Raw genomic sequence first — 12,545 nt, forward strand, 5'->3', positions numbered from 1 at the left:
CTGTCCATGTCACCGACGAAGATGTTGACCATGGCTGAGGGCACCTTTACCGGTAGGCCTCAGGACAAAGGAGCTATGTTTATTTGGCTGCTGATAAAAGTAATTGTGTCAGTCAGCAATCCCTCAGGCAGATCTGGGGCAGGAACCTGTTTAAGAGCTGTAGTGGTATCTTGTTTTCTGCAACAGGAGACACTGCTATTCTGCAGTGCTAGTGCAAAGAATATATTTCACTCCCTGCCCTCCTGACTCTGTTCCTGCCAGCAGCTTCCTTTCTGCCTATTTATCAATCACCTAATGCACTAAACAATGATATCAGGGAGGAAAACAGAAAGTAACCACTGAAGAAATTGTTAGAAGCAACCTATGTTTATTTTCATCTCAGCAGGGTAGCAGGTTTACTCCGTCACAGTGAGTTACGCAGCTGTGTAACACTGGCAGCCAAGCTGCAGTTTTCTCCAGGTGCAAACAGCAGCAAGGAGCACAGCTTCTCTCTCTGAGAAGCTTCCTGAGACACTTTCACAGGGAGCAAGCCTTAGCACAACTCTCCAAAGGACACTTCCTCACACAAGGTCCACTGAGGTCACTGAAGAGATTTCTCGCAGATCCACGGGGCAAGGATTTCACAGCTGGAAGCACGAATGGCACCATCCAGCAGAACGCCACAGTTCTGCACGGGGCTGTTGAACAGGACACTGTGGGAGACACGGGCAGAGCACACAAGCGGGAGGACGTTAGAGAGGGATCATCACTTTGGCAGGGGGAAGAACCTCGCACATCTTTGGAAGTAGGAGACTCACTGAAGTTGGACTTCATGACCTTCTGTCAGGAAAGACCCATCCTGGAACATGGGAGGTCTGGCAGTGGGGCTTGCTATGCCCACAGCTCACCCTGAGACTTAAGAGGTAGTCTGTGTCATTTTGGGCTCTCCATTTCCCATCACTAATGAGAGAAAAGTCCCGTCCCATGGGGAAATTCTTGCTGCTCCACTTAAAGCGTTTGGAGACCTTGGGACAGAAAGTAGCAAGTATTCCAGTTTGAATGTGTTGTATGGGCATGTGGAAGATGAAAGCCTCTGTTTCATTACCGTTTTCCAATAGAAAACCTTTTCAATGCAAAGGGAAATTAATGATCAAACAGAAATCCACAGAGACACAAATCTGGTGCAAAAGAGGTAACAGAGGCAACAGCAAAGACTAGAAGTGTTTGGCTACTATTTAATGGGCCATCAAGAAACTCCAGGCACAGCTTTGGAGAGGGACACCCCAGGCTTTATAACTGATAAAAGAGGGGGGAAGAGGAGGATGATTTGGGATGTTCCAGGTGGGCCTGTGCAAAACCTGTTGAGGAACATTTAGGGGAAGGGAAGTGACAGAGGAGGGGACAGGCCATGTGTGAGCAGGGGGACTGTCTGGGTGCAGTTCCAATTCCATGGCAGCTCCAAGCTGCACTAGCCAGGGGTTAGGAGGCCCTGGGAGCCTAGGGAGTGTTGTTTGTGTGTGTTCACTAATGGATTTCAATCCTGAGCAGCCAAAGAGGAGGAAGGGGGCTCATCTGCCTGTGGTTGTGCTTTATGTGAGTCCTATTAGCGCTACATGCTGAAGGCAGTGCCTTGTTTGTTGGCAGTGTGTGTAGCCAGCTGTGTGAGAGTCCTTTGCCTGCACATGTGTCTGTGTTTGTGTGTCTGGGACACATGCTCAGATTTCCTAGTGAGTGATCCTACAAACGGGAATGTAGCAGCTGTGCACATCATCCTGGGATAGAGACTCCCACATCTCTGGTGCACCAGACTGGGCTCCAGCAGCTGGACAGGAAGAACCTGTTAGTTCTGGAGCTGCTGGAGGCAGCAGCCACTCTGAACATAGAAGCTGTATTCATTGCTGATAGACTTCCACAGACTACAGATGGAACATCTCATTTAGAAGTTTAAAGGCGTGGGAAGGATCTCAAGCCCTTTACTTTACAGAAAAATACAGAGGAAATACCATACTCACTTTTTGCCATTTAGTTTTGAGCCATCTTCCCAGACCCAGTCATAACCAGTGCTATTCTGCAAACCAATCCAGTAGGATTCGGTGTGCATCATCTGGAAGAAGTCCTAGGAGGGACAGAGAAGCAGGGAGATCAGTAGTCTCAGAGAAACCCAGTCAAGTCCTGGACCCTGGGGGGAAACAATGGGGCGCTGTGTGGAAGAGGGAGGTTTGCAGCTATTTCTCAACATCCTTTGGGCACCCACACCATTCCAATTCCTTATTGTAGGAACATGCTTTGTGAGAGGCAGCATTTCAGAATGCCATGCAGCTCCCCCAGCCATGGGTCTGAGGGCTGAGCCCATGACAAGCTCAGCGAAGGCAGGCAGAGAGAAGCAAGGACCCCTTGCAAAGGCCTTTAACTCTTTCCCTTGCTCACAGGGGGGAAGAGCTGGACAGTACAGTGCCTTCGACCTGCTCCCCTGTAATACTGTTATCCTGTATGGCAAAGGCCCGCAGTCCTGGCCACCGCAAAGGCACCCACCATTTCGCTGGTATCACTGATGACCAGGAGATGAGCTCCCTGTGCCCCGCAGGACTGCCGGCTGGAATTCCAGTCCTTCTTCTGCTTGGAGAAGGAGTAGCAGCTCCCTCTGTAGGCGACCCACTGCTCAGGGCAGCTTGGGCATGGATAGCCTGCAAAACAATCATACAGCTCTCGTTCACAGAGCCTGCTCCATTGCAAACACATTTCTCGCACGCACCCTCTCTAGAAAATGACTGTCCAGCATTATAGTAATGCCATCGCTGGAGCTGTTCTGAGACTGGCAAAGACAATGTCATTAACTGCACAGAGCCTCTGGAGGGCTCTGTGAAAATCATCCATTTACCAGATGGGAATAGGCGTGAGGTTATGGAGGGGTCTCTTAGGGCCTTCCTTTTCCTTTCTAGTGTTTTTGCTCTTTTAGTTTCCCCTCCCCTTTTCATTGTCTTCCCCATATAAACTTCATCTTTGGCCCATGTTTCCTTCTGTCCAATGGGATAGGCAAAGCCATGGCACCTGACAGGACTGTGGCAGGTCCCCCACTTCCATACAGCCCCCACCACTAAGCTCTGGCTGCTGCTAGGACCAGGAATCATTTTGTAACAGCTGCTAGTTATGGAAGTCTTGCAGTTTGAAGCACCCTCCTTTTCCTTCCTGACAGGAGAGCAGCTAGTGCCACTGGCCCATGGATGGCCACTGAACACCTCAGGGTTCATTCTCTCACTGTACAGCACTGATCTGCAGATACACATGAAAGAATGGGCTTTTTGGTTGTGTCCTCTGGTCTAGAGCTGCATTCATCAGGATGTAGTCATGAGTGGTTGAGCACCCAACAAAGTGTGTTTGCTACACACTGAAATCTACCCAGTTGCCCCTCTCAAAGGCATCTTTGATATTCTCTATGCCTTACTTTCTTCATCCTGCTGAGGACAGGTCTAACTAGGCCAAACAATATTTAAAAACCTCAGAAAACAGAATCAAGTCTTTTTTAACAGAGAAATGATACTTCCATGCTCTTCTTGGAGCCCTGAGCAGGTATCAAAAGCTCTGTTTTGCTTCCTGACAAAGCTTTAACTTCAAATAAAATATTTTCAATGGCAGGTATTTATTTACCCTTGATAATAAAACCCAGTGCTGTTCCCAGCGATGCCAAGAAGAGGATCCCTAGAATCACTGCAGTAATATGGCAGCTGGTGCATAAACCAGGAAAATCTAACAGGAAGAAAAAGAGCATAAATATGATAAAGGTGAGGTTTTCTCAATGGGATCAGCTCTAGAAATACAATATATGTGAAACTTCAGTGTCTGTTTACTTCACCCTGCACTCATGTCAGAGTGCAATACTATCTGACTAGTTCCTTTTGATATTCCACACATGGATAATTCAATATTTAATATCAGTTTATTCTTGCTAAAGAAATGTGAAGTTGCATGAGGTTCTGATTTAGCAGGGTGATACAGCTACGTGTTGAAAGCAACACATAAGTGCAAATTACATTTAGCAGAATATAGCATTTCGATACACAGCTGAATCACAAGAAAATGTGATTCTCATTGCCAGGCTCTACGATTTGCTCACCGTCGCAACGCTGGGTTCCACCAGCAAGGAATATGGGGTTTAAGCAGCTCAAGCCTGTTGCTGTCTTCAAAGCTTTTTTTGTCAGTTGTTCAGTGGTTGTACTCAATGTTAGACTGTCGCGTACACAGACACACCCCCCGTGCTGGTCTGGCTAACTGAGGAAGACATCCACACTCTTTTAATCAACTCAAATTTACACAAATTTACACCAGCTGATCACTCAAATGGTACAACTGTTGATCTAAAACCAAGGTACCTCTGTAGTACCCTTAATGTTAAGTTCAGCTTTCTTTCTGGCAGCCACGTTCAATACTGCATACTTCATGCTTAAATGGCACTTGTATACTTCCCTTCTCCTATTGTAGGGGCTTATTGATCAGTGACAACTCAGGATTATGTCTGAAGAGAAGTCCAACTACAGTGACTTTTTTGATACATCATCAACAGAAATTATTAGATCACACATCACTTAACTCTGTTGGAGCTGCAAGTCTCCAACTTTAACCTGCCCCAAGCTCTCTATCCTTCTCAACTACAAATAGCAGGCTAGAAAAGAAAATCTATTAGCATACAAATGCAAATAATTCATTCATAGAATCCTAGAATGATTAGGGTTGGAAAGGACCTCAAGATCATCTAGTTCCAACCCCCCTGCCATGAGTAGGGATGTCTTACACTAGACCATGTTAACCAAGGCTCTGTCCAACGTGGCCTTGAACACTGCCAGGGATGGAGAATTTACCATTTCTTTGGGCAGTCTGTTCCAGTGCCTCATCACTCTCACAGTAAAGAACTTCTTCCTTATATGTAACCTGAACTTCCCTGTTTCAGTTTAAACCCATCACCCCTTGTCCTATTGCTACAGTCCCTGATGAAGAGTCCCTCTCTGGCATCTGTGTAGGCCCCCTTCAGACATGAAATCTGTTAGACTGTTTATTCAGTAATGCATACATCTTTCCCATTAACAGACTTTACCTTTGTTTGTGATGTTCTCCTCTGTTCTTTGTCTTCTCGTCATCTGTTTCTTGGAAGAAGGGCTGTGTTTCACATTCAGATAGATGTGTTCCTCTTTATTCCTGTCATGTGCTTTTAAGTGTTGCTTTTTTTTACTTTGCTTTACTTGGCATTTAGAAGTCCAACTAGGTACAAAGTCCAGGTCTGGATCTGAATTTTCCTGAATGTCAAAAGAGCTTTCCTTCCAGCAGTTCAGAGTCATTTCTAATGATAGCATGTATTATTAGTAGAAGAGTAATACATGGAACAAATAACAGAATCATAGAATGGCTAGGGTTGAAAGGGATCTTAAATACAATCTAGTTCAAATCAGCCTTCTGGAGTACAAAGTAATTTAAGCAATGACAGTAGCTCTCAAAGAGCTCTATCATTTATGATTAAACTGCTCCTATGATGAATGCTAGGTAGGCCAGTGTTAGACAGGGGATCTTACTTTCACAGAGAGGTGAAGTTACCTAGCATTCTCCACATCAACTAATATAAGTAAGCAACTTAAGCTTGACCAAAATGACAAAGGCAAGGAACTGTATTTCCTTATGTAGCAAATAGACAGACATGGGTAATTCTAGTGGGACAATTTGCAGCATGGATTTCTCTCTTTCACTGCAAGCACCATCAATAAAAGCAATACAGATGCATTTGACCTATACCAATGACATGTTGATTGAAAAACAAAAATCCTGTGAGAATTTTGACAAGAAAATTGAGGGGATTTACCTTATTTCCACAGGAGGAAGCTGAAATGTGATAGCAGAACAGGTGGTGCATCTGTCCTCATCTCCATATACGACTCTGCAGGATGACAAATTGATTGTTACTGTCAGACTGAAACAGGGCAACCGAGAGATGAGAAATGAGTATCTTGGTGACCCACACAGGAAACTTGTGTCCTTTTATTGCAGCACAGAGCTCTACTTCTTCAGAGTTATAGTGAAAAAAAAACGTGTTCCTGCCATGGTTGCACCAAACTCTGTTTGAGCTAATTGCAATGTTACATTCACTGAGCAGCAGAATACATTGAACAAGCTGTATCTGTGGACTCCATTATTAAAAGCATAGGCTTGTACTGCCAGTCTTCAAACGGAAAACAAATAATAGTACTTTCAGAACAGAAGAGGATTTCACAATTCAATCATTTTGCTAATTCTGAGGTTTAGTCAAAATCTGGAAACATAATTTTATTAACATTTCATAATCATTTTTACTTTATAGGCTACCAGGAATATATATCTGTTTACTTTTGAAATATAATATCATTTTCCATCCCTTTTCTTCATATCCTTTCCCTTCTTTTTCTTCTTACTCCCTTTATTTTTAAGGACATGAACAAGAACTGGTTGGGGACGAAAGGTTGGGGGAAGGTGTGGCTGCAGTAACTTAAGATGCTGGAGTTCAGGATCCTGAAAAGAAGGGAAACCCTGCAAAAAGCAGAATCACAACCCAGGACTTGAAGAAGGCAAGCTTCGGGCTGCTCAGGAATCTGCTTTCAGGTATCCCATGGCAAACAGTCCTAGAGAGAAGAGGTTCAGGATAGCTGGATAGCTCTCAAGTGTCAGTTCCTTTGAACTCAAGAATGGCCCACCCAATGAGCAGGTTACAAATGGTGACAGTGGGCCCGCATGAATCCCTTAGCTTGCAGGGATGGGGTTAGGAAAGCCAAAGCCTGCCTGGATTGGAATCTGGTGTGACAGGCCACAAGAAAGGTTTAATTGGGTACATCAGGAAGCAAAAAAATACCTAGTGAAAAACGTGGGCCTGCAGTGTAGCTGATCACAAAGACGTAGAAAAGGGCGATACGCTCTGTGACTCAGTGCTTCCTTTGTCTTAGTCTTTGCTAAGGTGACTTGCCTTCAGCAATCTCAGGTCCATGAAAACTATGAGGAAGTCCAGTGCAAAGCAGACTTAACTTTGGTGGAGGAGCTATCATGTTAGGGAGCATTGAAACTAAATGCACATACACAAGTTCATGGGCCCTGATGGGACATACCACGAGTGCTGGGGGAGCTGGCTTCATTGCAAGACCACTCTCAACAACCTTTAAAAGGTCATGGTAATCAGGAAGGGTCCCTGAAGACGAAGACAGGAGATGACTCCTGTCTTCAAGAAGAAGGATCCAGGGAACTACAGGCCAGTCAGCCTGACATCAGCCCCAGGAAAGCTAATAGAGCAACTCATCCTAGAAACCATATCCAGACACACGAAGAATAAGAATCACTGAATCACAGAATGGTTTGGATTGGAAGGGACCTCTGGAGATCATCTAGTCCAATCCCCCTGCCAAGGAAGGGCAATCACCTTGTCAGCACAGATTTGCAAAGGGGAAGACATGCCTGACTGACCTCATAACCTTCTACAGTGAGGTGACTCACCCCACGGAGACCTGTGGATGTTATTTTGACATTGTCTCCTGCAACATCCTCACAGACGAGTACTGATGAACTATCGAGCTGGATAAGTAGATAGTGAGACAGACTGAAAACTTGCTATAAGGCTGGGTCCAGAGGGTTGTGACCAGTGTCATGCAGTCCAGCTGCAGGCTAGTGACCAGATGTGCCACAGGGCTCAACACTGGACGCAGTAGTGTGCCGGTGACCTGTGACCCTCACAATAGAGCAAAGTTCTCTTACCCTCAGTAAGTTCTCAGATGGTACAAAACTGAGAGGAATGACTGATACACCAGGTGGTTGTCCCAGCATTCAGAGAGACCTGGACATGGTTGGAGAAATGGCCAGAAAGAAACCTCATGAAGTTCAGTAAAGGCAAATGCAAGCTCCTGCACATAGTGAGAAATCAGCACACACCGGGGTCAGGTGTCTGGGAAGCAGCTTTGCAGAGAAGGATCTGTGAATTCCTGGCAAATGACAAATTGAACATGAGGCAGCAACGTGCCCTCATGCCCTCATGGCAAAGGTGACCAACAGCCTCCTAGGTTGCACTAAGCAGAAAGCTGCCAGTAGGCCAAGGGAAGTGATCCTTCCCCTCTACTCTGAACTGGTGAGGATGTGTATCCAGTTTGGGCTCCCCTGCACAAGAAGCATGTGGATTTACTGGAGCAAGTAGGAAAGAGCCAATGAGATGATTAAAGAACTGAAGCATCTTTTATACAAGGAGAGGCTGTGAGCACTGGGACTGTTCAGCCTGGTGAAGAAAAGGTTCAGGGGGACCTTGTCTTTTTTTTTTCCCTTATTTTTCCTTTTTTTTTTTAATGTACAGTGAATGTGGTCAAAAACTGGAACAGGTTTCCCAGAGGTGGTAAAGCCTCTCTCTTTGGTAGATATTCAAAGGCCAACTGGACAATGTCCTTGGTAGCTTGCTGTAGTTAATCATAGAATAGCTAGTGTTAGAAAGGACCTTAAGATCATCTAGTTCCAGCCCCACTGCCATGGGCAGGGACACCTCACACTAAACCATATCACCCAAAGCTCCATCCAGCCTGGACTTGAAAACCGCCAGGGATGGGGCATTCACAACCTCCCTGGACAACCCATTCCAGTGCCTCACCACCCTAACAGTAAAGAATTTCCTCCTTATATCCAATCTAAACTTCCCCTGTTTAAGTTTTAACCCGTTACCCCTTCTCCTATCACTATAGTCCCTGACGAAGAGTTCCTCTCCCGCATCCTTTTAGGCCCCCTTCAGATACTGGAAGGCTGCTGTGAGGTCTCCACGCAGCCTTCTCTTCTCCAGGCTGAACAGTCCCAACTTCCTCAGCCTGTCTTCATACAGGAGGTGCTCCCTGACTCACAGATCATCCTCGTGGCCCTTCTCTGGACTTGTTCCAACAGTTCCATGTCCTCCTTATGCTGAGGACACCAGAACTGCACACAATACAAAAAGTGAGGTCTCACGAGAGCAGAGTAGAGGGGCAGGATCACCTCCTTTGACCTGCTGGTCACGCTCCTTTTGATGCAGCCCAGGATATGGTTGGCTTTCTGGGCTGTGAGTGCACACTGAAGCCGGCTCATGTTCATGAGTTGACCCTACTTTGAGCAGGGCACTGATGGTCACCAGAGCTGCCTCCCAATCTCCACTGTTCTGTGGCTCTGTGACAAGTAGTGAAATTTCAGCATGAAAGAATAAGGTGGAGGCTGAATGTTACAGCTGATTCCCCTACAAGTGGTTTTGGAGAGGCAGGTAGGCTCTACCCTGCCTTGCAGTACAATAAATCCTTTGCTCCTGGAAGGGACTCCTTGGGCTTAGGAAGTTAAAACAGACTTCAGGTTGCTCTGTCTTGTGCTGTTGATAAGGTCTAAAGGCCTCCACATCCAAAGACCTCCTTCTCCTCCCTCACCCCCGTTTGTGGGGTGTGTGGTTCAAGGAGCTGGCAGCTTCAGGGCCAGCTCTGCAGGAGTGAGCTGCAGGATGCTGCTGACCCATTTTCACAGAAAAGCTTTAGAGTCTGTGGCTTTTGATATTTCAAACTCATCCAGACAGTGCTTGAGCAGCTGTGATGTAAAACATCTCTCCGGGGCAAAACAAGCTAGTACAGTTCTTCCTAGCAATTATACCATGCACCATAACTCACAAGATCAAAATCAGTTGTGCACACAGCAGAAATCACATAAAGGATTAATGCTGATTGGACAAAGGTCTTCAGCATTGTTTTATAAGTCTGTGGTTCCTTGTGGGCAGATCTATGACACAGACATCAGACTTGCCACACTCCCCAGCAAGCTGGATCTAAATTCTGCCCCCATGGCCCGAGTTCTTTGTTGTGCTGCTGCATCTGACTGCACATTCTAGGGCAGGATGTTCCTCCTTTAAAACACAGATGTCGCAAACGAGTTTCCATACAGAATGAAGGATTAAATGTAATAAAAGGCTTCTTTCTTATAATTCAGTATAAGAAATTAAGCAATTAAACTTATTAAAACATAACATTACAACATTATATGGCAGGGGGGTTGGAACTAGATGATCTTTAAGGTCCCTTTGAACCCAACCATTCTGTGATTCTGTAACAAATCAAACTAAACACTGTCCTCCATCTTGGAGCTGGAGATGTGCAGAAAGTACACATTCCTGAATTCTTTAAACCTAATGTTTAAAAACTTAGGTTGCAGAGAACTCAGCTTGTATCTGGCTCCTCTTTCTTGTCATTAACAATAAACCGCAGTAAATCCACAATTTGAAAAGCTGACACCAGCTCACAGGAAATGGTGCTTTTGAAGACATCAGCTTTGACCAGACAGGAAGCATGGGCTTCACAAAATGCTTTGTTAAATAGCTCATATGCAATGGTTAATCAAAAAGACAGTGAGAAAGCTCTGAGTGCTTCTCTTCCACAACACCATATATATGTCATAGTGCCATTTCTCATGTGCCTCATCAGATAGGCCTGGTTTGCAGCATGCCCAAACATGCAAAACATCCATCTCTGGTTTGCGTGTTTGTTTACTGTGGGAGTGGAGGGATGGGGATGGTGGTGTTTGCTGCTGTGTTTTGGTTATCTCAGACTCAAGACTTCTCATGAAAATGCAGAAGTACAATTAACAACAAATAAACTCATCTGATCAGAACAGCATACGCACTTTTCATTGTATACATTTCCACACTGTACTGTACTGCTCCTGTCTCTTCACCTCGTCTTGAAAACGGGTTGTGGTGAAGAGCTGAGAGCTGCCGCGCACCCATGTACATGCAAGACGCTATTGGTATAATAAAGAAAGGAACAGCTGGTCATAAGCTAAATCTGCTACAAATATTTAATCGATTTCATTCTTGTTACAATGATCCCGGTGAAAAGAAATGAAATATTTCTCCAGTGGCAAGAGCTCTGTTGCAGCCTTTCCACATTAAAATATTCATTTCTTACCAACCCAGCCCCATGCGTTGCCAAGTAATGAATTTTGCAGTACTAGTCATGGGAAACTGTTCAAACTATTGCTGCTCACGCTGACACTGAGTTGCTTCTGTAAAGCTATGTGGAAGGTGAGAGCATCCACTTCATTACAGTCACCCACTGAAGTACTCTTGAAATGCAAAAGAGGATAATTGACAGAGACCCAGATCTGCTGCACATAAAAGAGCAGTAGAGATGGCAATGACTGAAAGTCTCCAGCCACTACTTAATGGGCCAACAGGAAGCTCGAGACACAGCTTTGGAGAGGGACACCCCAGGCTTTGTAACTGATAAAGTGGGGGGAAGGAGGAGGAGGATTTGGGATGTTCCAGGTGCAGCTGTGCAAAACCTGTTGAGGAACATTTAGGGGAAGGGGGGTGACAGAGAGGAGGGGATGGGCCATGTGTGAGCAGTTGCTGATGGTGTGCAAGCCCTTGTCTGACCCAGGCCTGCCCTGATCACCACAGTAGCTCCTGACTCCTCATTAAACCCTTTCTTTGCTCTCTCCCTGCTAGCTCAGTCTCTGTCCCGTGTGTACCAGTGCTGTGAGGATGAGGTGCCAGCACCCAAGGGCACCCTGCAAGGGGATGTGGAGCCAGCTCTGGAGCCAGAGGGATCAAGGACCCCAGTGTGGTTCCAGGTGCTGGGGTGGGTGAGGAACTCAGCTCAGTGCCTGGGTTGGGACCATGTCTTTGTGTCCTGGCCACAGCTGCTGGGGCACCAGGACAAGGGAGTGATGGGTGATGAGTGGGGGGCTCAGCAGCTGGAGCAGGACTGGGGGTCACAGTCCATGTGTCAGTGCTGGGGGGAGAGTGCTCGTGTTTTCCCCAGCCCGTGTGTGTGCAGTTCCAATTCCATGGCAAGCTCCAAGCTGCACTAGCCAGGGAGTAGGAGGCCCTGTGGCTGGGCAGGGGATCAGGTGAGCACAGGGTCCCTACTGATGTTTGGAGGGGGTCCTGTAAGTGTGGGGTTCCTGTGAGATGAGTGTCTCCGTGGCTGGTGAGCACTGAGCTGGACTCATTGGTGAGTAGAGGGCCTGTGGGGTGGGTTAAAGGGGCTGGGATCTGGGCAGAGGAACCAGATGGAGAGGTGCTGTGCTGGCACTCAGGGTATCCATGACTCTGTGTGTCACGGATAGAAATAGCTGCACACCCAAGCAAAGCAAAAAGCTTTTTCAGTACTTCCCACCAGCCAGCAGATGTCTGGCAAATAGCAGGAAAGATGGGCTGAGCACACGGATGGTTGCTTGGCAAGACAAATGCCATAGCCACAAAGGCCCTCCTCCTTCCTCCTCCTTTCCCTGATAGTGGTGGTGCTCCCTCCATTGTTTCTCTCCCTTTTTATCCCCGCCCTTTCTTTAATACATGCCCCCAGAGGCACCGCTAGGCTGGCTGATGGGCTCAGCAGTGTCCTGCGGTGGGTCTGTTGGCGGAGCAAGCAGCCTCTAGTCTCTTCCCACAGAGACCATCCCCTGTAGCCCCCCACAGCTCACAGCCTGCCACAGGCACCCAGCACAGTTACACACTGTACCAAGCGCATCCCCAGGGGGTGCAGAAGGGGCACATGCAGCTGCAGACACCAGCTTCCATCACTGCGGCA

At 46.6% G+C, this 12,545-nt stretch overlaps 1 protein-coding gene across 6 annotated transcripts; it reads right to left on the reverse strand.

Moving 5' to 3' along the window:
• Window positions 1-345: 345 nt before the first annotated feature.
• On the reverse strand, window positions 346-8,407 carry LOC134161333 (killer cell lectin-like receptor subfamily G member 1). 6 transcript variants are annotated; one of them, XM_062614027.1, is made up of 8 exons: window positions 8,153-8,407; window positions 7,732-7,810; window positions 5,822-5,896; window positions 5,066-5,264; window positions 3,625-3,723; window positions 2,512-2,663; window positions 1,992-2,095; window positions 346-692 (listed from the first exon to the last, which is right to left on the reverse strand). In XM_062614027.1, the coding sequence occupies exons 3-8, from the start codon at window positions 5,870-5,872 to the stop codon at window positions 581-583; spliced, it is 717 nt and encodes a 238-aa protein (XP_062470011.1). In that variant the 5' UTR covers window positions 5,873-5,896; window positions 7,732-7,810; window positions 8,153-8,407; the 3' UTR covers window positions 346-580. The 6 variants fall into 6 exon arrangements, with proteins under 6 accessions (XP_062470011.1, XP_062470010.1, XP_062470009.1 ...); XM_062614026.1 differs by lacking the exon at window positions 8,153-8,407 and adding an exon at window positions 7,906-8,134; XM_062614025.1 differs by lacking the exon at window positions 8,153-8,407 and having other exon boundaries at window positions 7,732-8,134.
• Window positions 8,408-12,545: the final 4,138 nt, after the last annotated feature.

This window comes from Pezoporus occidentalis, unplaced genomic scaffold (assembly GCF_034315485.1).
Source record: "Pezoporus occidentalis ecotype Australia unplaced genomic scaffold, CSIRO_AGI_Poc_V1 ctg172, whole genome shotgun sequence".
NCBI classification, from domain to species: Eukaryota; Metazoa; Chordata; class Aves; order Psittaciformes; family Psittacidae; genus Pezoporus; species Pezoporus occidentalis.

Bases quoted from the DNA above. Each gene is read 5' to 3' on its own strand.
- LOC134161333 (XM_062614027.1), bottom strand. From the start codon at position 5,872: ATGCACCACCTGTTCTGCTATCACATTTCAGCTTCCTCCTGTGGAAAT. The intron at 5,265-5,821 runs GTAAATCCCCTC...TTTGACATTCAG, and splicing joins CTTCCTCCTGTGGAAATAAG to GAAAATTCAGATCCAGACCT. The intron at 2,096-2,511 runs GTGGGTGCCTTT...TGTCCCTCCTAG, and splicing joins TCAGTGATACCAGCGAAATG to GACTTCTTCCAGATGATGCA.